At 42.4% G+C, this 24,360-nt stretch overlaps 1 protein-coding gene across 1 annotated transcript in view; it reads right to left on the bottom strand.

Moving 5' to 3' along the window:
• The window catches only part of lrp2a (low density lipoprotein receptor-related protein 2a), a 387,109-nt gene that overhangs the window by 121,013 nt on the left and 241,736 nt on the right, over positions 1 to 24,360 (bottom strand). Inside the window, exons 40-47 of the mRNA XM_041200238.1 lie at positions 22,750 to 22,989; positions 21,302 to 21,487; positions 17,122 to 18,039; positions 16,061 to 16,226; positions 12,835 to 12,993; positions 10,906 to 11,195; positions 9,213 to 9,416; positions 3,189 to 3,431 (exon numbers count right to left, since the gene is read on the bottom strand). Coding sequence (XP_041056172.1) covers positions 3,189 to 3,431; positions 9,213 to 9,416; positions 10,906 to 11,195; positions 12,835 to 12,993; positions 16,061 to 16,226; positions 17,122 to 18,039; positions 21,302 to 21,487; positions 22,750 to 22,989 — 2,406 coding nt within the window. The remainder of the gene's footprint in view (positions 1 to 3,188; positions 3,432 to 9,212; positions 9,417 to 10,905; positions 11,196 to 12,834; positions 12,994 to 16,060; positions 16,227 to 17,121; positions 18,040 to 21,301; positions 21,488 to 22,749; positions 22,990 to 24,360) is intronic.

Raw genomic sequence — 24,360 nt, 5'->3', positions numbered from 1 at the left:
CTTAATAATTTTGTCTTTGGTTTAACCTGTGAATTTAACTGAAATAGCAACTAAGCTTTCAAATGGGAACTATAACTTCTCAAAGCCTCAATGTGGCAACAGAGGGTAAAATTTGTAAGACTCCGTTCTGTTATGGATTGGAAAGTTGAGTGCAATGTAAGCCTCTTTTTATATAAACACTATTATGTTTAGAGATGTATGGATTAACCTAATAAATGTTCTATTATAACAAGTCAGAAAGAAATGTAAAGGGTTGGTACTAAAGTACAAAGCAAATAGAAAATTAATTGCAAATAATGGAAAATTAGGAGCGTTGCACTGAGAACAGAGCAACCAAAAAAATGATTCTTAATTGTTGGCTTAACAAAAGAATCATGGGAGGCATTGTTTTAGTTAGAATATTAATTAAATTAAAGGTCTTTTGAATCAGAAAGGAATGGCTACTGCTGCTAATGTCGTGGGCAGGATTTTCGGGTCACCAGGCGGGCGTGGTGGGTGGGCACGGGAGCAGTCGGAAAAAGGTCCAGAGCCCACAATCGGCCCCTGACCATGATTTCCCACTGGCTGGCCAATTAATGAAAGGCTCAGTGTCTGCCAGGGTGACGGCGGGAGGAGGGCAAACGCAAAAGTCTGCACATGCAGCGGGGGGCGCACAATGAAAGCTCTCTGAAGGTAGGGAACTGCCTCAGGGAGCTAAACAATTTTAAGATCAAAAATTAAGAATTATAAAATCTGAAAAACATGTCCTGACATTGGACCAATTCACAATTACATGAACAGAATAAAAATTTATATTTATTTGTTATTTACTTGTGGAAACCTCATCCTGCCAGTGGATGAGGTTTGCTAAAAAATCAAAAGGTCACCTGGTTGACTCACCCGCCCGCCAACCATGAGGTTGGACAGACAGCGAAAAATATATTTAAATTAATTGACTAAGGGCCTTAATAGGCCTCTTAATTGTCGGCAGGCAGACACAAGAGTCAGCAGCGCGCCCGTCGACCGAAATATCGCACGAGTGTGCAATGATGTTGGGATGCTCACCCAATGTCAACATGCACTATTTTACATCCGATCAGGGAGTTTCCTTGCCCATGTTTGACCTGATGCTATAAGACTTCATGGGCTCCGGAGTTGATGTTGAGGACTCCCAGGGCAACTCCTTCCAGACTGTATACCACTGTGCGCCACCCCTGCTCTACATCAGCCCCAGTATAAATATTAGCTGCTATTTCCCAGAATGGCTGGTGCAATTTTAAGCACTTTCTTGGTGTGGTTTTCAAGTATTCATGAATAGGATGTTCGGTGTCACTGTGATTTTTTCCATCTCACAAGGAACAACCGTGTTGTGGAGAATGACAGGCAATTTGGGACACTGAAAGGAATTGCGTGTATTTAACATTGTGGGTTGAGCTGTATAGAATTGCCCAAAACCAACTAATTGTACATTTACTTCCAGTAATGTGGAGCCTGTAATTTCAACAGAGAGATGTAGTATAGGATAGAATGCAGCTGGCAGTTTTGGATCAGCTGAAGTTGACAGAAGGTAAAGAATGGAATGCTGGCTAGGATAGTATGGAAATGGGGCAGTGTGAAGGAGACAAAGGCATGGATGTAGAGCTGGGTGTTATCAGCATACATGTGGACACTGACCCCATGCTAGGGGCTGAGGACTCGAGAAATAACAGATGCATTCAAGAGGGCATTGGGTGATTACTTAAATAGAAACAATGTTCAGGGTTACGGGGAAAAGGCAGGAGATTGACACTAAGTCAAAATGCTCAGACAGCTGAAGCTGACACAATGGGCCAAATGGCCTCCTTCTACACCGTAACAATTCTGTGATTCTGTGAACAACATAGGGTAGGAAGAAAAACTATCACTGTAGATGCTCTAGTTATGACTGGCTACGTAAGAGATCACCATAAAACAATGAGCTGGACATTGGAGAAGTGTTGGAAGAGGATAGTGTGGTTGACCATGTTAAAAGCTGCGGCGAGGTTGAAAAGGTAGAATTCACCATTGTCATAGGCATAGAGAATATGATTTGTGTCTGTTCGGGGTGAAAGAAGACACAGCCTCCTAAGAGGATGTCATCGAAGCCTTTGAATCGTACTTTAGTCACCATCAAAATATTGTAATAGAGAGGCAAACTTTAATTGATGCAGTCAGAAACAAGGAACTAATCCATTCATAAATGATCTCTACCGTTTGGCTGACAATTCCGAGTATGGAACATAGAAAGACAACTTAATCGTAGATAGAATAGTCATAGGTGTTTTAGAAGAAAACCTGTCAGACTTTCAACAATTTCAGAAAGATTTAGCACTAAGTAAAACTGTCCAACTGGCTAGGCAGGCCAAAGAGTGAAGGCAGAATAGAGTCTTTGTAAGAGGTGTGGGATAAATCCCATAGGAACATAGTGAAGCCATTCATTTGTGGGGTGCAAAACTGAAAGTACATCAAGGTAGCAACCAGATGGAGGCGATGGCATAGTGGTATTGTCACTGGACTAGTAATCCAAAGACCCAGGGTGATGCTCTGGGGACGGCAGATGGTGGAATTTGAATTCAATAAAAAAACTCTGGAACTAAAAGTCTAATGATGACCAAGGAACCATTGTTGTTAAAAACCCACCTGGTTCACTAATACCCCTTAGAGAGGGAAATCTGCTGTCCTTACCTGGTCTGGCCTACATGTGACGCCACACCCACAGCAACGTGGTTGACTTTTAAATGCTCTCTGAACTAGGGCAACTAGGGATAGGTAATAAATGTTGGCCTGGCCAGCGACGCCCACATCCCATGAACAAATAAGTAAAAAAGGAGTGTGGCTTCTGCGCAGATACCCTTCCCTGCTCTCTGCGAGGGTTCCTGCAAGAATCTTTCATCAGAAGGCGGAGTCTTTTCAACGAATGCAACTAAGTGGGTAGCTTTTTGCCTGATCAGTCGTACACACTGGTTCCAAAACTGATCAGAGTTTTGGGCCAATATTTCACAATAATTACTTCCTGCAGCATGTGTGAACATATCACTTTTTAACAATGAGTTCTTACTTCTGGGACACAGCATCCTTTTGAGAGAGTCAAATAAATGAGCTATGAGCTCCTTAATGCTCTTTGCTGCATCGATGATTATTTGAGCACCCTGTTTCTTTCCAAAGAAGCTGAATGAATTCATTGTACTTACGGCAGTTCCTTTCATCTGAAGTTCCATTATCATGGCAGTCGTTCACCCCATTGCAGACATAGCTACTGCTAATGCATCTTCCATTATTACAGGAGAATTCTGAATTGGGATCACAAGTAGGGAACAAGCAGCCGACCTCATCACTGTTGTCTCCACAGTCATTGTAATGGTCGCAGCGATATCTATATGGTGTGCATCGGCCATTTCCACATGTGAAAGCAGTTGGCGGACAGGTATGAAAAGCTAGGGAAAGAGCAGAGATACCAAAAGTAAACCATATAATATAAAAATGCTTTTTAAATGATACTGTGACAGTTCCCTCTTACATATAAGAAAAAATCTTGTTGCGTTACCTTCCAGATATACAAATGCTTCCAAATAGGCTGCATGTGAAATAAAATAAAATGTTTTGATTTTAGGGTTTTACAGTTTTTTTTAGTTTTGCATTTGATAAACAATATCTCAGGTTACCACTTACAAGCTTGGAATCTGAATCGTTATGAATCACAATTGAAATTTGCAATTAGATTCCCTCTTCCTCCCCCTTCTCTGGGCATACATTTGTCTAAGAGCAATCACAGGATGAATGACCAATTAATTTGTGTTTTTGTGGCATTTGCCAGGGTATGCCAAGAAGTCCCTGCTACTCTTCAAAACATTCTGGGACCTGGTACATCCACCTGTACAGGCTGATAGACCCTTAGATTAAAATGTCTCACTCAAATAAAGTATTTCCAACAATATAGCACTCCCTGAGTACTGGACTCAAGTGTCAGTCTAGATTATGTGTTCAATCCCTGGAGGGGAGTTTAAGCCCACAATTTGAGGTCAAAGTGCTACTAATTGATATAAGATATATAATTTATGATATCATTCTAGATCGTATCTACAATAGAAGTTATTATTATTTTAAAGAAAAGTTAGCCTCTATAGTATTATTCATAAATTAATGAGCAAATGTAAATAAATTAACATATGTTTATTAATGAACAACATAAGAAATACCTCTATGTGCATTTTTTCCTATGTGGACTGCATGAAAGAAAAAGCAAAAATATTTATTTCAGTGTATTTCATTCTTTGTTACACCATACTTACATTTTGTTCAGCTTTTGCTTTATGCTTATCTCTTGGTTTACCAGGCCCCACTTCAGCTGGAGGGGCAGATAGTCACAGCAAGACTGCTAAGGGATTTTTTAGATGTGATACTCTATATTTCAGATGTTCACAGGAAATGGAGGTGCATGTTTTGCTAAAACTGGTTCCCCTTAACAGGGTTCATGAAATAAAATTGATAACTGCAAGCAAAACATTTCACACAATACCATTTTTTGCCATCCTGGTAGTATTAAGTAACTTTTAAAATGCTGGACTTTAGAGTATGACAATTATAGCAGGAGTTTGATGAGTTGTACTATAGAGGGATGACTTGCATTTCCCACATAGTGGTCAGAATTCTACAGTCCCCTGTGGGTGGATGGCAGGTCAGGGAGCTGTAAAATTGGGTAAAACTGGCCAAGCACGCCGCGTCAGAAGGGACAAAGCCAGTGAACAAGTACACCAGCTCCAAGAAAAATTCCACAATGTACTGAAAAAAACATCTTTGCACTCGCCCACCCTCCAGACACGCCATGGCAGAAGCACTCTTCACAGTGCCAACCTGTCCCTGCCCACGCTCACTGCAATTTTACCAGTGGCGGAAGGGGCTTCAAGCAGCAAGTTCACTCACGGGCCATTAAATAGCACATGAATGACCACTTAAGAGCCCCCTCCCACTGCTGCTGGGATCTTGCCCACAAGTGGGGCAGGGCGGGATAAGATGGGGTGGGGCAGGGCAGGGCAGGGGTTGGGGCGGCAATGCAGACTGTCTAGCCCACCAGGTGAAACATGGCAGATTGGCAGCCAGGCCAGGGCAGAGGGACTCCTTTCTGGGTTCTTGTCCCCATGTCCCTTGGAGGCCCCCCCCCCCCAAAGCCATTTAGCCCCGTGTTTCCCGCAACTCCCTGCCCTGATATCCCAACCTCCTACCCGCTCCCCCGCTGCCTGGGCCCGCCTGTCTAGCCATGACAAAACCCCATGTTCATAAGATGTTAATTGTTGTTAAGTTAAGGAGGTATAGGTGGAGGGTATTGATTAATTTAAGTATCTTGAGTAGATCTGAAGTTTACTGTGACTGTGGCTGATGAGAAAAAAGTGCAGGTTTTCAAGAAGGGCGTCAAGAGAGCCCAGAAAAAATTACCTGTGAAGGGTGGCAAGGAGAGGAAAAGATCAAGGAAGGGAAGTTACTCCATCTAGATCTACAAAGTGATGAAGCAGGTTCACCCCAACACCAGCATCTCCTCCAAGGCCATGAGCATCGTGAATTCTTTTGTGAGCAATGTTTTCAAGTGTATCGCGGGTGAAACTTCCCACCTGGCCCATTACCATAAGTGCAGGGCCACCAGCTTCCGGGAGATCCAGACCCATGTGCCTGCTGCTGCCCAGGGAACTAGCCAAGCACACCGTGTCAGAAGGGACAAAGGCAGTGAACTTGTACACTAGCTCCAAGTAAAACTCCACCATTACTTAAAAAAAACATATATAGAGGGACCACGTTCTCGTACTCTCTCACCATCCCAGACACACCATGGTACTCTGTCCTGCCGGCTGGCGGGGGTCCCTGTGGTGGGCTCTCTACATGTGAGTCCTCCCCCTTTCCATCGGGGAGCTGGTATGGGGGGTGCCGCATGCAGAAGTCCTGTATAACCATAGGCTACGATGGTTCATGAACTCCCAGGCCATCTGTGCTTTCTGCAGCCTGGAGCAGTCTGTGTTCCATGCATACCTGAATTGTAGTAGTTTGTGCCCCCTATTTACTTTCTTAAAGGAGTTACTCCAAATTTCAGCTGCACTTCAGCAGCAAGCTCCTTGGCCAACTGGTGTGGAGTGGGGGGCTGGTGGGAAGGAGGGCCTCCTTGTCCTGCTCCTGGGCCTGGCGATGTTGGCCATATACAGGTCTAGGCAGCAGGGGGTCAAGGGGGTCATCCGGCCCAACTGTCCACCCCTCCTCCGTATCTATGTCCACGGCTGAGTGTCCGTAGAGAGGGAGCACACGGTGTCCACTGGCACACTTAAGGCTTGCTGCAGCTGGTGGGCGTGGTTGGGGCTGGAGTGCATTATCAACCCTCCAAATGATATTTTGATTTGATTTGGAAAGTTTCATTTAAATTTCCCCCTTAGTTATGCTGCCCGTTAAGGGCTATCAATTTGATAAAATCAGTTTACTCTTTAACTTAATTTGCTAATATTTTCTTTCCCGCGTTAACTTGGTCAACCAAAAGAGTATAAAATGGACTATGTCCTCACATTCACCCACCGTCCAGTCATGCCATGGTGCTCCGTCCTGCCATGAGGCAGTGGTGGTGATCCTCAGTAGAGGGCTCTCTACGTGTGAGTCCTCCCCATTTCCATCGAAGACCTGGCATAGAGGGCACTGCATGCAGCAGTCCCATTGAACCATAGGCTACAATGGTTCATGGACTACCAGGCCGCCTGTATTTTCTGTAGCCTCGAGGAGTCCATGCTCCATGCATACATAAATTGTGATACATTGCACTCCCTTTTTAGTTCTTTGTGAGTGTTGCTGCTTATGTTTAGGTGCACTTCAGTCCCACGCTCCTGATCTTTGGCCACCCAGTGCGGAGAGGGTCAGGAGGGAGGTGGGCCTCCTAGCAAGCCTGCTTCTGGGCCCGGCTAGGCTGGCCATTAACAGGTCCAGGCAGCAGGTGGTTGAAGGGGTCGTCCGACCCGACTGTCTGCCCCAGCTCTGAGGCTATGTTCACAGCTGGGTGTCCTTCGAAAGGGAGCACATGGTGTCCACTGGCACACTTGAGGCCTACCACGGCTGGTGGGCACCGCGTGGGCTGGAGTGCTTCCTCAGCCCCCAAAAACAAAATTTTAATTTGATTTAATAAAGTTCCTTCAAATAAAATGTTCTCCTTTGTTACAGCTCACTTTAATTTGATTTGATTTGTCTATTTAATTTGATCTGTTCACCTGTTAAATTTAGTTACAGGTATACTCAAAGAGTTGCACCCCCTCGGGGCACACCATGATGATTCATCCTGCCTTCCAACGGTGGCAGGGGTCCCCTGTAGAGGACTCTTTATGAGGGAGTCCTCCCCCTTTCCAGCAGGGACCTGGCATAGAGGGCACTGCATGCAGCAGTCTCGTACAACCGTAGGCTACAATGGTTCACAGGCTGCCTGTATTTTCTGTAGCCTCAAGGAGTCCATGTTCCATGTAGGTTGTGATAGATTGCATGCCCTTTTTAGTTTTCTTAGGAATGTGTTTCTTCGGTTTTGGTTGCACATCAGTCCCACACCCCTGATCTTTGGGCACCCGGTGCAGAGGGGGTCTGGGAGGGAGGAAGACCTCCTCGTAAGCATGCTCCTGGGTCTGGTCAAGCTGGCCATTAATACGTCCAGGCAGTAGGCAGTTGAGGTGGGTGTCTAGCCTGACTGTCTGCTCCTCTTCCGCGGCTATGTGCGTGGCCGGGAGTCCTTCGAGAGGGAGCACGTGGTGTCCACCAACGCGCTTGAGGCCTTCCACATCTGGAGGGCACTATGGGGGCTAGAGTCCATCACTGGCCTCCAAAACACCATTTTAATTTAATCCGGTAAGGTTCCTTTAAAGTTTTTCTTTAGCTGCAGTGGCCCTTGAAGGCTATTAATTTGTTCAATTGGTTTTTTGGTTCAGTTGGTTAATTTGTTCCACTCAAAAGTATATAAAGAGGGATTATATCCTTGCACTCTCCCCATGCCCGTACATCGCATGGCATTCCATCCTGCTGTCTGACAGTGGTGGGAGACCCTTGTGTAGGTTTCTCTATGTGGGAGTCCTTCCCCTTTCCATTAGGGCTCTGGCATGGAGGGTGCTACTTTCAGCATTCCCACGCAACCACAGGCTACAATGGTTCACAGGTTCCCAGGCCGCCTGTATTTTCTGCGGCCTTGAGGAGTCCATGTTCCATGCGTACCTGGACTGTAGTAGATTGCACCCCCTATTTAAATTTTTGAAGGAATTACTCCTCAAGTTTTGGCTGCACTTCAGCCCCATGCTCCTGATCTTTGGACAGTCAGTGTGGAGGCGTTGGGCAGGGAGGTACACCTCCTTGTAAGCCTGCTCCTGGGTCTGGCCAAGTTTATCATTAACAGGTCCAAGCAGCAGGTGGTTGAGGGGGTCGTCCAGTCCAACTGTTTGCCCCTCTTTTGCGACTATGTTCATGGCTGGGTGTCCTTGGAGAGGGAGCACCTGGTGTCCACTGGCACGCTTGAAGCCTTCTACATCTGGTGGGCTGGAGTGCATCTTCAGCCTCCAAAATGAAATTTTAATTTGATTTAAAAAGGTTCCTTTAAAAAATGTTCTCCTTTGTGACAGGTCCCCTTTAGAGGGATATTGCTTTAATTTGATCTGTTTATTTAATTTGATCTGTCCACTTGATAATTTACCAAATTATTTACAGGTGTACTCAAAACAGTATAAAGAGGGACTTCTGGGACATTGGGTATTGGTCATGGAGGTCACTGCAATCTCAGCAGTGGTCACCACTCCCATTGGAGCTTGCCCAGTGCACCCCCCCCCACCTCAACTTTTGGGGCCACTGCCCCTGCCCCCGCCCCCAGCATAAAATTCAGCCCAGTGAAAGCTTCCCATCTTAACCATGCAACTGGTGACAAAGGTGCGAATAGAAGAGCCAACATAGCTCAACAATAACTGCAAATGTCCATAAGAATGCTAAAACTGGCTCAGGTTGTGACAGGAGCATCCAGCTAACATAATATTATCTCTACCATTTGTGAACTGGAATCATATTATTTCAAATGTCCATTTGCTACTTGTGACTTCAAAAAAGGTATTTTACACAAGTTCCATTTCTATCATATATCACCGAAGAATGACAACCAATCCTTTCAATGTCAGGTCTACAGCACATCATGACATTGATGCTATGGTAAATTTTGCAGCTAGTAATAAGGGACTTACCGCATACTCTCTCTGTTTCATCACTCTGATCTCCACAATCATTGTCAGTGTCACATTTCCACCTCTCTGGGATACAACGGCTGTTCAAACAAGTAAAGTAGCCAGTGCCACATGTGGCAGTATCAGATGAAACACAATCTTGATTGTTATTAACCAGGCGCCAGTCTCCGTGAGCAGGGCACTGGCATTCTGCACCATGCGGTCCTTAAGTACAATTGCAATACAAAAGTAATTTGCAGCACAGTGCTTGAACTCATAGTTAGCAAACATGCAACAGACAAATCTATTTCCAAAGGACCTTGCAAGCCTCATTGAAGCATATTGCAAATGAAACTGAGATAATACTATGGAACTCAAACTATCAAAGTAGTTTAAATGGTGACTATACATCTCTCTTACTTGCAACCTTGTGAATGCATAACACTCCAAATATAACTGGATTACGTATCCTGATGCACGTTCAAGAGAAGTGACAAGCGGAATGTGCAGGATTTTAGTACATTGACAGCCAAAGACAAAGCTATGTGGACTTCCCTTGATATTTCCCACAGAACTGGCCCCTAATTACAGCTTCCATGAGTCTTTCTCTGCTGCACTTATAGCTGGCTAGCCATTAGAAGAGAAAATCTCAGGCTACATTCTTCTTTTTTTCCCAATATGTTGAACTAATTTACAATCCATACATCCCTTCTCTTCTGAAACCCATCCAAAACCCACATATCTTCTCACCTTCTGAGATGGACAATATATAAATATGAGTTATGAACTGAAACCAAAACTGGAACAAATGTGCCACAAAAAAAAATTTTTATAATAGAAAAGGAATGGGGAATTTATGAAAATTATTCATCATTGTGTCTATGAAGTATTATGATCTAGGTGTGCTCTTCTTAAGAACAGCTCCATGAAGAAAACTTATAAAGGCAGTCTGCATTGCATTGTATTCATAGCTTCCAGGGTAAAATTGGAAAGAGGAATTCATTTGCATCATGCTGCTTCTAGCAGTGCTGTGCAGACTTACGCTGATTCCCCTAAGGGGTTGCGGGGCTGGGGGGGTTAGTCCTTATTGATATCATTAAAGACATCTGTGCAGACCACACAGGTAGTGGTTCATGGCACAATGAACCACAGTGAATCGACACAAATTTGCATTGCACCAGTATGCAATTAAGACTTCTCCCCCAGCATATTTCCTTCATACATTCTTATGTCTGATCCAGTCAAAATCTTTAAAATAATAAAGGCATCGAATGGGGTGGATACAGAGAAATTATGGCCTCTACTGCAGGAATCCAGAAAATGGAATATAATCTAAAAATCAAAGCCAGGCTATTTAGAAGTCAAATCGGGAAGCACGATTGCACATAGAGGATAGTGGGAACTTCGAACTTTTTCCCCAAAAAACTGTAGCCACTGAAACTTCCAACACCATGATCAATAGATTTTTGTCGGTTAAGTGAATCAAAGGGTATAGAACAAAGGAAGGTAAATGGAGTTGAGGGACAGATCAGATATAATCTAATTAATTTGTGGAGCAGGCTCAAGGGGCTGAACTGCCCACTTCTGTGCTTATCTTCTGTTCTTATTTGCATATATTGTGTTCTCAAAAGAAGGTCTGCCTACAAAGTTGAGTTATTAATGTTACGTCATCTTATACAATTATTCAAATGTTTCAGACGGGAGTAGTTAGTACCTGGAGTGCAAATGTGACTGCAGCCTCCATTAAATTGATCACATGGATTATTGCATTGTTGCTGCTTCTTCTCAGACATAACGTGGATATCCATTGGACGATGTGGTAAGTTTTGTATCATCACAGTCTGGCCTGACCCATCATGCTTATTGACCCGATAGATACTTCTAGTGTTCCAGTCAGTCCAGTAGAGATACTCATCATAGATGGTCAGTGCAAATGGGTAAATTGCAGTGCTAACAATCACCTCACGGTCTGTACCTGTAAGGCTACTGCGTTCAATCTTCCTCCTGAAAAAGAATATCATTGAATATTGCACAAAATATTGATTATTGAAAACTACCATTTTCAAATAACTCTCATGCAAGTGAGATGGACCACTTACAAGCAATAAACCCACAGAAACTATTAGAAACAAATTTGATAAATATGTAACCATTTAAGTTCAGAACCATGGAGCACAGGGTTAAGAACATAAATGATTATACAATGAATTGACAATTTTTAAAAAATTTTTTGTGACTATATTTATTGTAATTCAAAATGCTACCATAAAATTACCTAGCCAGTTTTAGCAGTACTCAAGCAATGAATATATTTTTGCATTCACTCTGTTACCTATGAAGTCCACAAGGATCTATCCTCAAATGCTTCTCATTTTCATCTACATTGTTACCCTTGGTAATTTCATACCTAGACATAGGATCAGCTTAATGTGTGCTGATAACACTCACTTAAGGCTTCAATATTTTGATTCTTCCACTGCCTTTGCAATATTGTCCAACATCCATGAGTCAATTTTAACTCCAAATAAGTTTCAGGCAGGCCTCAGAAAGGGTGAGCGTAAAATGCACTCATGGGGCAGGAGTTTTTGGATGGCGGGGTTTGCCATCCCACCGCTTGAAGAGTCAGCAAGGATCACATCCCCATCGACACTGACTGCCCCACAGCCATTTAATGCTTCAGGAAGCGCTATTTGGCTGGCTCACACGGGAGGAAATCCCGCCATTCTGCCGGCCAATCCGATTGGCAAGCACTCTGTAGTTCCAGCACCGGCAGTGGCTAGGACTGGGACTATAAGAAGTCTCCAGATTCAAAATCCAGGTGGCCAGTACCGGCTAAGTGCTGGTGGCTCACCTTGGGGTGGGGAGGTGAGGCCTGGGGAGGGGGGAGACTGTGCTGGGGCTCTTGATGGAGACGCCAGGGTGAGGGAGCAGACACAGGTGACAGACCTTGTGGGGGGATGACTGACATGGAAGAGAAGCCTTTGAAAGAGGCACCACCTGAGGCCTTCCCACCTGAGGCCTGAGCAAGTTGACTTTCTGGGCTTCCCCCCTGCTTCTGAACTCCTCCTGCCAGCCTCAAAGTTGAGGTCAGGTAGGAAATAGTTATTAATTGCCACTAAAAGGGCCTCAATTGGGGCAAGGGCACACTGGCCAGCCTAGGCCTTACCTGTCCCACTGTAAAATTGTGGACAGATTGCGACAGGCAGTAGAGGGAAAGCCAGCCAGGTAATTTTGTGGGCCCCTCCCACTCACAAACCACGGGCAGGGGACAGCAAAATTTCCGGCCCTATGTATTTTAACTCTTGGGCCTCATTTTCATTTTGCCAGTCAGCTGCTCACTTGAATGCTGCAACTGGCCTGAAGATGTGTGCTGGAGGCTCTCAGCTGCCACCAAAGGAAGCTTTGCCAACAGGAAGGTAAATCGCAGGGATGGTGTTTTGGGAGAGCCACGTTGGGGGGAAGAAATGGGGAGGGAATCTCAGTAGCAGAATATCCCATTAACAATTCTTCCTCTCCTTAGAGTGGGACAGATCATTACCTTAAAATGTGATAATTTGTAAATAAGGATACAAAAATTACAATAAAACTTTAATTCTTCCACATAAGTCCATAAATGGCAGAAAAAACATAAATAGGAACATACAGAGAGCCATCAGCCCAGTAGAGTTTCTGATCTTCATAATCCATTGTCAGTCCATTTGGCCACACTAAACTGTTATTTATAATAGGTAAACGAAAGCTTCCTCCTAGTGTTGCTCGTTCTATCTTAGGATTGGTTCCCCAATCAGTCCAATACATATATCTATTAGAAAAACATATCATTAATCAAGGCAGTTATGAATATTCTGTACCATGAGTATACTGCTATTTTAATACAATGTAAAATACCCCAAGGGGAGATTTTCATGGCCTAAGCCATGGGCCAAGTGCTGGTAAATGGGATTAGGTTAAGTAGGTCAGGTGTTTCTCATGTGTTGGTGCAGACTTGATGGGCCGTAGGGCCTCCTCTGCACCGTGATTCTGTGGTTCTGTGAAGCCTGGGGTGTAGCATGCATCAATAAACCAGGTTGCTTCGAACTCAAGACATGAAAATGACTTTGCTCAATTTTTTTCATTTAGATTAATGGAGGAAAATCAGGCAATTATGTAATGCATTCTGATCCACATAATTATGTGATATTCACTTCCTTTTATCGTTCTATTTAACACTCTTATTCACAATCCCAGCATGACAGCCTGGAGATGCATTACGTTGCCACTCATCTGCCACTGCTTACCTTTGTTGTCATTTGCTAATCCTTATTCTCTCCCCTCTTTGAAGGTCCATCGGATGTCTCAGACTTTGTAGTTCAAGACTGAGCACTCTCAGCCTTCCAAACACCAGCACAGAAGTCAGCTACCCACATGGTACAGATAGTGAGTTAGAGAGGCCTGTATTTGATGATTCATTAAGCACAACTGAGCAGGAAAAGGTGCAAGTGGAAAGGTTTGTCCCAGAAACAGTTCACTGTCGGTCAAACTTGAGCCTAGGCTGATGATCTTGCAATGTTTTTTAACATGTCATTCGATGCTGGTCTTTGACTAAATGCCTGTTATGTAAGGCTGGGAAGCCCAGGACATGTGATCCATCAGCTGATGCATTCCTCAGTAGGTCATTGCTGGAGAACTCTGCGGGTAATTTACAGTCCTCCTACTTCCTCATCATCCACTATGTCAACAGTGCCCTGTCCCTCCTCACCCTGAAGGTCCTCATCCATTGGTGCCTCCATGGGTCATCTTTGCTGCATTGCAAACTTTTTCTGCTTACAACTAATCACAATCATCTCAGTCACTCTTTGTGAACTGCATTGCAGGATTAGTTTGTACAAGCCTGTATTACCAGGCTTGTCTAGTCAGCAGAATAAGTTGAGAACTTCAGTGCTATGCGCAATTATGGTTCTATTTGAACCCATGAATCTGATTGTAGCACAGGTCTGTATGAAGAGGTTCTCAAGGGGAGTTATGAGCCAAGTATGTAAATGATACCATTGTCCCCTCAGCTTCTCATTTTTTGTGAAGGGATGTGTTTTGAGGTAATGATTCCTGCAAGCAGGCCTCCTTTTTCCTCACCTTACAGCTATAGCTCTATTTGTTCTGTCCTTCTACTGCTCCTCTTCTGATCAGAGAATTGCAAGTCAAATTCCAATGAAGGTAAAAATACATTGCATGTTCGTATGTTCTTACTTATGACATTTGCACTTAGCTGCTGGATAAATGCCATTAGAGTTTGCTTGAAACTAATTTCAGTAAGTATCGAAACGTAAAAAGATACCAAGGTAGCTTGTGACAGGAACTGAATAATATGAACATACAAAGGAGGAGCAGGGGTAGGCTAATTGGATCCTCAAGCCATTCAATAAGATCATGCCTGATCTAATTACACTCCACATTCCTGCCTACCCTTGATAACCTTTCAACCCCTTGTTTAACAAGAATCTATCTAGCTGTGCCTTAAAAATGTTCAAAGGCTCAGCTTCCACTGCCTTTTGAGGAAAAGAGTTCCAAAGACTCACGACCCTCTGAGAGAAAAAAAAACTCCTCATCTCTGTCTTAAATAAGTGACCCCTTATTTTTAAACCATGACCCCTAGTTCTAGATTCTCCCAGAAGAGGAAACATCCTTTCCACATCCACTCAGTCAAGACTCCTCTGGATCTTAAAATTTTCAATTAAGTCGCCTCTTATTCTTATAAACTCTATTGGATAACAGCCTAACCTGTCCAACTTTTCCTCATAAGACAATCTGCCCATTCCTGTTATTAGTCTAATAAACCTTTTCTGAACTGCTTCTACCATATTTACATCCTTCCTTAAATAAGGAGACCAATTCTGTACACAGTACTCCAGAAATGGTCTCACCAGTGCCCTGTATAACTGGAGTATAATCACCTTACTTTTGTAATCAATTCCCCTCACAATAAACGATAACATTCTATTAGCTTTCCTAATTACTTGCATACTAACCTTTTGCGATTTATGTATGAGGACACCCTGTGAATCTGAGCTCTGCAACCTCTCACCATTTAAATAACATGCTTCTTTTTTATTCTTCCTGTCAAAATGGACAATTTCACATTTGACCTCATTATACTCCATTTGCCAGATCTTTGCCCAATCACTTAACCTATCTATGTCACTTCGTATCCTCTTTACATACTCTTCACTACTTACTTTCCCACCTATTTTTGTGTCATCAGCAAATTTAGCAACCATACCTTCAGTCCCTTCAACTAAGAGATTTATGTAAATTGTAAAACATTGAGGCCCCAGGATTGATCCCTGTGGCACACCATTCGTTACATCCCATTTAGGGCTACCCTCTGTTTCCTGTTAACTAGCCAATCTTCTATCCATGCCAATATGTTACCTCCTACACCATGAGCTTTTATTTTCCACAATATCCTTTGATGTGGCGCCTTATCAAATGCCTTCTGGAAATCTAAGTACAGTACATCCACCTGTTCCCCTTTATCCACAGCACATGTGACTCCAGCAAAGAACTCCAATAAATTGTTTAAACATGATTTCCCTTTCACAGAATCATGTTGACTCTGCCTGATTACTTTGAATTTTTCTAAGTGCCCTGCTATGACACCTTTAATAATAGCTTCTAACATTTTCCCTATGACAGATGTTAAGCTAACTGGCCTGTACTTTCCCGCTTTCTGTCTCTCCCACATTTTTGAATAAAGGAGTTACATTTGCTATTTTCCAATCTAATGGAACCTTCCCATATCCAGAGAGTTTTGGAAAATTAAAACCAATGCGACCAGGTATCTCATAAGCCACTATAAAGCATTCAGTTTTAGTATACAGTTTGACCAAGCTTACCCTCTGCAAGGATCCAGTACGATAGCTCTTGGCCTGGGAACATTTGCAATGATTGTACGATCACTGCCATCCACTTTTATGGAGCTGATTGTTTGATTCAAATAATCACTATAATAAATCCTCTTGTTAATCCAGTCATAGGCAATTCCATCAGGAGCACCCAAGCCTCAGAACAAATATTTATATGTATTATTTAATAGCTTAATATAGATCGTCACTGATATATAAAAGTAAAAAGTAAACTTTGGTTGTCTAGGAACAGGCATTAACTTCAGTTCGAGTCATGTATTCTTAGAACCCATTTCAAACTTCTTAAGTAATAGCAACAATTCTAGTAACTAAAGAAAATGATCTAATATTGAAATACAGGAGCTAATTAAACCATATGTTCTACCCTATATTCCAGAATAGAATCCATTGGATAATTAATTCTTGCTTCAACATTCACATGATGAACACTAGTGATAACACTTAATCAAATTAGTTATAAGGCTCAAATTTATATTGTTACTCAGATCAATAATATTGATCTCCTTCTTGTTACTGTGATAGCAGATCAATTTTTACTGACTTTACTACAATGGTTTGTCTATTATCTGTTGTAACTATAACATACTGACAACATGATTCTTAACAATTATGAATTCAACATTCAATCCGGCATGGTACAACAATAACAACTTGCATTTATATAACACCACAAATTAGATAAATACCCTAAGGTGCTTCATGGAAGCATAAAAAATGAATAAAATGAGCACTGAGCCACAGGAGGAAACATTAGGAGGGATGATGAAAAACTTATTCAGAAGAGAAATGAGTGGAATGGTGGAAGGGTTTAAGAAAAGAAATCCAGAATGTGGGGCCTAGACGGCTGAAGACAAGACACCAATGGTGGGGCAAAGGGGGAGCAGATACAAAGAAGGCCAGAGCCATAGAGTAGAGAACACAGGAACTTTCATCAACCAATAGGTCTGCTCATAATTGGGATCTTGTACTCAATTTTAGAGTTGTATATCTAACAGTTATATTACTGACCGTAAAGTGATTGTTGTATTTACCTGTTACCACCTGTGAAGGAGAAGCAGAAATGTCATCAAGACTGATGTAGCTGATTGTGCTGCGTCCTTGGCCAAAGCTTTGTGTGAAATAAATTCTGTTGTCACTGCTGTCATAGTCAAGTGCCACTGCAGTCCACCATACATTTACTATTGTGAAGGGTAGTGTGTGGTCAGCAGGATCCAGGTGAAGACTGCGAATGGAACGTTCTGTTGCATATATCAAATAATCATTCTTGACGATCATGCACTTTTTGCCTTCATCCAACCTGCCGTAGGCACATCCACATTTTGGCACTTGCAAACCAGGCAATGCAAAACAAAATTGGACACATTCTCCGTTGTGTGCCAAACAGGGGTTATTGTTAATTTGCTGGGGTGAAGTTGGTTGAATCTTTTTATCAAACATTACCACATCCCTTAACAAGTTCAAGTTGTCTCGGATAACAGAAGGTTGTTCTACGTTTCCAGGTTCTTTACTTGCACGTAGAACCTTCTTCATGTTTCTGTCCACCCAAATCATACTATTTTCAAAGACAGTGATTCCAAATGGAGTTGGATAGCGGCTGCCATAACGAATTATCTGATGTTCATCACCATCAGGTGAGATCCTAGCAATAAGGTCGAGGGAGTCATCAATCCAGTAGATGTAATCATTTGTGTGGTCAATGGTTAGACCTCGTGGCATGACAATACCATCATCCACCAAGACAGTTCTGTTCGAGCCATCGAGGAAAGCACGCTCAATTTTGGGACTCTGCCCATAGTCAGCCCAAAAGATATGTCGGATCTTTGGATTTACAACAATATGTCTCGGCTGATCTAATGTTGTTTTGATGAGAACTCGGCGAAAAGTGGTATTCAAACGAAGAACTTCAATATAAGTTTCAGTTAGGAATGCATTTGTGAAATAGAGATTGCCTGTTCACATAAAAAAGAAACATATATCATTCCTTTCAAAGGATAAACACCAAGTTCTATAATATAACCAAATGGCTAGGGTTGAATTGCAAGCTTGTATACAGTACAGAATCAGATTGGAGTCCAATATATGTGATCAGGATGGTGTAAATCCAAATTCACGTACTAGTTAAAACCACTGAGTGATTTTGAGATATATATATATATCATTTATCCCTGACCACTTTAGTTATTTTGTATAAAATGCAGAAGTTTATTTTTCTTTGCTTTGTGAAATATAGCAGAAGCTACATTAGGATGCTAAGTGTCCAGTTGAAGAGGTTACTTATAATGAAGAAAAATAGCTATGTGTCACTGAGGGTGAAACACCTGACACCAAAAGTAACAGGGTACATCAGAATATTGCTTAGCTACAATTTCTGGTCAGACGAGTATGATGCAAAGTCAGTAGACCTGAGCCATACTGGTAACTGTATGCATGTATAGAACTCCACCTTGCAGACAACTAATTCTTCACATTAACAGAGTTTTCAGTCAAACAGTAAAAATTAACAGCTGGGGCATTTTTAAAATGCTTCACATATCTGTGTTATAGTACGCCAACTATGAAACCCGTGCATCATGAAACTATCCTAAAGATGGTCTCACGTATTCCATTTTCAATAGGCTTGGAATCAGATCACCTCCACTGCCACTTTATTATTGATGGTACATAGGAACAGAGGGAATAGGAGCTGGAGTAGGCCATTCGGCCTGCTCCCCCATTCACCTCAATGCCATTTTCCTGCACTATCCCCATATCCCTTGATATCTTTAATATCGAGAGATCTATTGATCTCTGTCTTGAATATACTCAATGACTGAGCCTCTACAGCCCTCTGGTGCAGAGAATTCCAAAGATTCGCTACTCTCTCAGTGAAGAAATTCCTCCTCATCTCAGTCCTAAATGGCCTATCTCTTATTCTGAGATTGTGTCCCCTGGTTTTATGCCCCACCCAGCTAGGGAAAACATCCTTCCTGCATCTTCCCTCTCAAGCCTTGTAAGAATTCTATATTTTTCAATGAGATCATCTCTCATTGATGGTGAGATAGGAATGTTCAGTTTATATGGAAAAGTTTCTACAAATACAAGGTGGTGAATGAACTTGTCTTATTATAAACATTTGAGCAAAAATACAGAATGCAAATTCAAATCCTGAATTCTGAAACAAGTTGCATAATTGGTATTTTGCAATTGTCATTATTTAAAGAGATAAGAAAATAATAATGAGCTGTGAACAAAAATTTGATCTAGAGAAGATAAACAACCAAAGGGAAGCATGAGCTGATTATAAATACACAACTATCTGAACATTAGGATGTTTACTACCTTTCAATTATTTAAAGGGATTTTATACTAGAAATGTTTAAGTAGCTTTATTCAGGTTTTCATCTATTTAAAGTAGATCCGGAATTTGTTAATAATCAAAAGAGAGAAATTAGTGTGTTGTTACTTTAGCAAAAGTCTTATCAATATACTAGCATGCATTAACATGTTTTAGATCTCTCTTATTTTGAAGTTGTTTAAGTTATTTCCTTCTTTATTTACAGGAGTGAGATAATGGCCTACTTCTTTCAGTCAGCTGCCCACAAAGATTTTTTTTTGACCCAGCAATACTGCCCTTTCCCATTTGGGATCTTCTAACCCCAGCTGAAGCAGAAATGGGCAGTGCAGCCTCTCCAGCTTAAGCTCAGTGAGAGTAGGCATGTCGGGGCACGGAGAGGACACACCCACTTTTTACAACAGTAGCTGCTGTATTCAGGTACATTTTCAAAGGTGTGTGGGTGAGGTGGGTAGGTGGGTGTGTAGATGAGTGTGTGGGAGGCAGTCTGGTGGTCAAGGGCAGACAGTCAAGTGGTCAAGGGGGATAGGCAGGTAGTCAGGTGTTTGGGGGGATGATTGTGGGGAGGTAGGTTGTCAACGGGGGATAGTCAGGTGGTCAAGGGCGATGGTCAGGTGATCGGGAGGTAGTTGGGTGATCGAGGGGTAGATGGTGATTGGGGGTAGTCGGGTCAGCTCAGAGCGGTGATGGGGTGGGTCAGTTGCAGTGCTCAGTTAAGTTATACTGGCTAATCACTGAGTTAGACCAGGTATTAAACTGTAACATTTCCAGGGTAAGAATGCAGGTTAATCTTGTGTATCTGGCCCAAGTCTCTAACCTGAACTCAGGGTCAGAAACATTTGCGGAGGGTCGTGGGCAGCACAAATCAGCCCATCAGAAGCTTAAACTTCCCCAGCAATTATAGCACATATCTGTGCATGAGGACTTTCATGGGCTCTTGTTGCACATTTCCCAACTTAAGTCCCATTTCCAACAATCTGAAGACCAGAAGTTTTGGGCTAATGTTTGTAATAAACAATTATATCTTCATTCTCCTGGCAAAAGTCAGAGATTATTCTAAGCCAATCTGTTCACAACCTTGGTGTCACATTTGACCCCAAGGCGATCTTCCCACCTCATTCTCATACCATCACTTATATTGCCTATTTCCACCTCTGAAACATCATCCAACCTCACCCGTCACAGCTCATCTGCTACTGAAAACCTCATTCATGCCTTTGTTACCTTTAAACTTGACTATTCCAATGCAATCCTGGCTGGTCTTCCACATTCTACCCTCCGTGGACTTGAGGTCATCCAAAGCTCTGCTGCCTTAGTCTTAACTTGTACCAAGTTCCATGCCCCTATCACCCCTGAGCTCATTAACCTACATTGGTTCTCGGTCAAGCAAAGTTTTGATTTTAAACTTCTCATCCTTGTTTTCAAATCCCTCCATGGCCTTGCGCCCCCGCCCTGGATCTTTGGAGTCAAACACACAACCTTCTGAAATATCTGCACTTTCTAATTATGGCCTTCTCGGCATCCCTGTTTTTAATTGCCCTACCATAGGTGGCTGCGCCTTCAGTTTTCTAGGCCTCAAGTTTAGAATGCCCTGCTATTATTCACCGCCTGCATTCCTTCTTTGAAACACTCGCTAAAACTTACCTCTTTGACCAAGCTTTTGGTCATCTGACCTAATATCTGCTTATGTGGATTGGTCTCATACTTTGCTTTATAATGCTCCTATGAAGTACCTTGGGACGCTTTATTACACTGAAAGTACTATATGAATATAAATTGTTGTTATTGTTTAGTAAGTAGATTTCCTTTAGCACAGCACACAGAAAATGCAGGTGATTACTGTAAACCTGGAAGATAGAAAAACTTGATCAATCCCTGACCTGTCACCCAGTCCACAGCAATCCCTCGAATACCATTCTGACCAATTCCTGTGACTAGGATGTTTTGGAAGGAAGACCCATCAGGTTTAATCCTCCGGATAGCATTCCTTGAAGCTGTGGTACTGAAGTCACACCAGTAAATAAACCCTGAAGATATATGTACATCCACGTGCAGGGCATAGCGACCTAAAGAGAAAAATAAAAATATTGCTTCCTTTAAGCGTAGCATTCCTGGTTTGAAAAATAACAAAGAAACTTCTAAATCAAAATTAACAGTAAGAGAACATTTTTGGAATGAGCTCTGAGCTGGATATCCAAACAAAATATTCTGAAGTTACTTTATATCAAACATGTAAAATGCCCAACAGCTGTGAATATCACAGGATCATGGGCCTGAATTTTCAGCTTGGTGGGCGGGTGCAATCGACGGGCGTGGAGTGGTCGGGAAACAGATCACTGACCACGATCAGCCCCCGACCGCGATTTCATGCTAGCTGGTCAGTTAACGGCCAGCCAGCGTGAAACACGTGCTGAAAAGCTCAGCGCTGCTGGGGTGGGGGCGGGTGGGGATGGGATGAGTATGTTCCACACTGAAGATACAACAGTGTTTAATATCCGCAATTAGCAGCAGCATCCAAAAGGAGGCAGCAGTAGTGGTGAAAGGAAAAGCCAAAAAGATTGGTTTCATTAACTGGAGTGACAGCATGAACTATAAGAAGGGGAAGAAGACTTTCAATGTGGTCTTGGAGAGGGAGGAAAGTGGTGGCATAAATGGGGAGAGGGGGAGAAAGAGGATTTCCAGTGTAAACTAGTGGAAGTAAGAGGAATGAGGGAAAAATGTGCCTGCAAGAACAGGGAAGGCAGAAAAAGTGTCAATGTGAATGAGGGAGAGTGAATAAAACATCACTTTGAGCTAGGGGAGACGGGAGGAATTAGGGTGGCTCCACCAACTGGAAATTCATATACAATTTTAAAACAATTAATCAAATTAAGTGACAGAATACCATTATGTATCCAGCAATTTCTGTGAGAAATGAGGGGAATTGAATGTAATTTTGCCATATCCCGTTCACTGGTATGTGGAGTCCATTGCATACCAATTAATATTTTTTATTATACTTAAGTGTTTATTAAGATTTTTTAGATGAATGATATTAATGAAGATTTGCTTACATTAATTAATCTCTTAATAAATCATTTGTAAGACAACAAAAGGACATCCAGGCTTGTCTTTAAAACATTTTCTTTCATTGTTTTGGTTGCGTGTGGATCATGAATAAAATTTTTTAATATATTTTGTAAAGCATGACAGATTTTAATTGGAATAATTTTAGAAATTTCTACTAAAAAATGCAGGATGTGCCATTAGAATCAGCAATTTCAGTGATGGACTTTAAATGAAATTTCTGTTCACAATCTATTTTAGTGTCTAGAATTAGGATATTTACCAATGCCACCCACTGGTACCATGGCTTCAGAATGGTCACTCGCATCCAGGTTGAATCCTCTGATGATGGTCAGCTGGGACACAATCAAAAATGAGTCAAAGGATGAGCAGGTCTTGTTATCTGGGTTCATATGGTAGCCTATAGTACAAGCACAAGTGTAGGCTCCATTGGGTCTGGGCAGGCACAGCTGTTCACATGTTCCAATGTTGTTACTGCACCCATTGGAGGAGCCAGCTGACTCTAAGAGAATTGAAAACAAAATACATGAAGGTACAACAAACTTTTGTTTGTGTAATATATTATGTTGTCAGGACATTCTAAAGATTCACAATCAATTAGTTACTTTTGAAGTGTAATACTGTTGTTGCACAGGCAACAAATGTGCCACAAACAGCGAATAACCAACTGGCAATTAATCTGTGAAACATTAAAATTGATGCAATCAATGCTTTTCAAAGGGGATAATTTAAAATAAGCTATTTTATATTCTTGCTTTGGCAATCCAGTATTACCATAGAACCTACTATATAAATCATACCTCTGTACTCACCTTTACACCTATTACTGGTGCAGTTTCTATAACAATTCAACTCATAATCAGATTGATACAGTTTTCACCTGAAAGAAACATTTTACCTTATGGAGGAAGAATTTCTCATGTTTGCTAGTTGAGCCAGAAAGCTTTATTTATTTAGTTTTGGCATTACCTTGAAAGGTCATTGATACCCAGTATGATAAAGTAGTTGTTTTAATCTCAGTTGGGACCAGTAACTCTATTTTTTTTAAAAAAGAAATTGGAAATCGCAGTTATTTACTGGAAGAATAAAGCCCCAAGATTTCATGGTTTAAAACAAAGAATTTTTACTGTACAAGTGTCAAACAAAGCAAACACTAAATATTGGCCGGGATTTTCCGTGCCTGCTGGCATCAGGTGAGTTTGATGGCATGAGCAGACAATATGGTGAGAAGGCCAAAAATAGGTTTCCGCATGCCAATAAAAGGCTAATTTTCCCACGGGCTGCCCTGTGGTTGAGGTGACTTGGCTGGGGGTTGGGGGGAGGGTGGGGGGAGGGGGGTGGTGGGGTGGGGTTCAGGGCTGCCCTACGATTGAAAGTAGCACACAAGCACATGCAGGGTGTGGGGTGGGTACTGGTGGGGTGGACAGGAAACGGCCAAGCATTAGGGAAACCTTGTATAAAGTGACCATTTTTTTGTAGCTGAGACAGTTCAGGCACAGTCACATTGATATGATCGGAGTCGGGCCACTAGCTTCTCTGCCCACTCAAGTAATGCAGAGGCATCATAGTGCCATCAAGTGCTCCAGAGCTTTTCACCCCTCAGGCACAGACTGCAAAGTAATGAGAGTTTTAGTGGATTGCAGAACAGTTGGACAACTGAGCATGTTGTACAATCTCCTTGCTAAAGCTGGCCATGGAGCAGTCACTGGTGTAAGGGCTCAGAGCCCCTTGCAATGTCACCATCACGGATTGGACCAGTCTCCCCCATGGTTCAAACTAACAGCGCAGCCTTGCAACGCAGGTTAGGAGAATGCCTGCACCTGAGCTGAGAGCACAGCAGTCCAATGGGCAAAACTGCAGTGGGGCGGAGGAT

This window comes from Carcharodon carcharias, chromosome 12, assembly GCF_017639515.1.
Source record: "Carcharodon carcharias isolate sCarCar2 chromosome 12, sCarCar2.pri, whole genome shotgun sequence".
Classification (NCBI taxonomy): domain Eukaryota; kingdom Metazoa; phylum Chordata; class Chondrichthyes; order Lamniformes; family Lamnidae; genus Carcharodon; species Carcharodon carcharias.
This window is presented reverse-complemented; position numbering and strand designations above follow the sequence as displayed.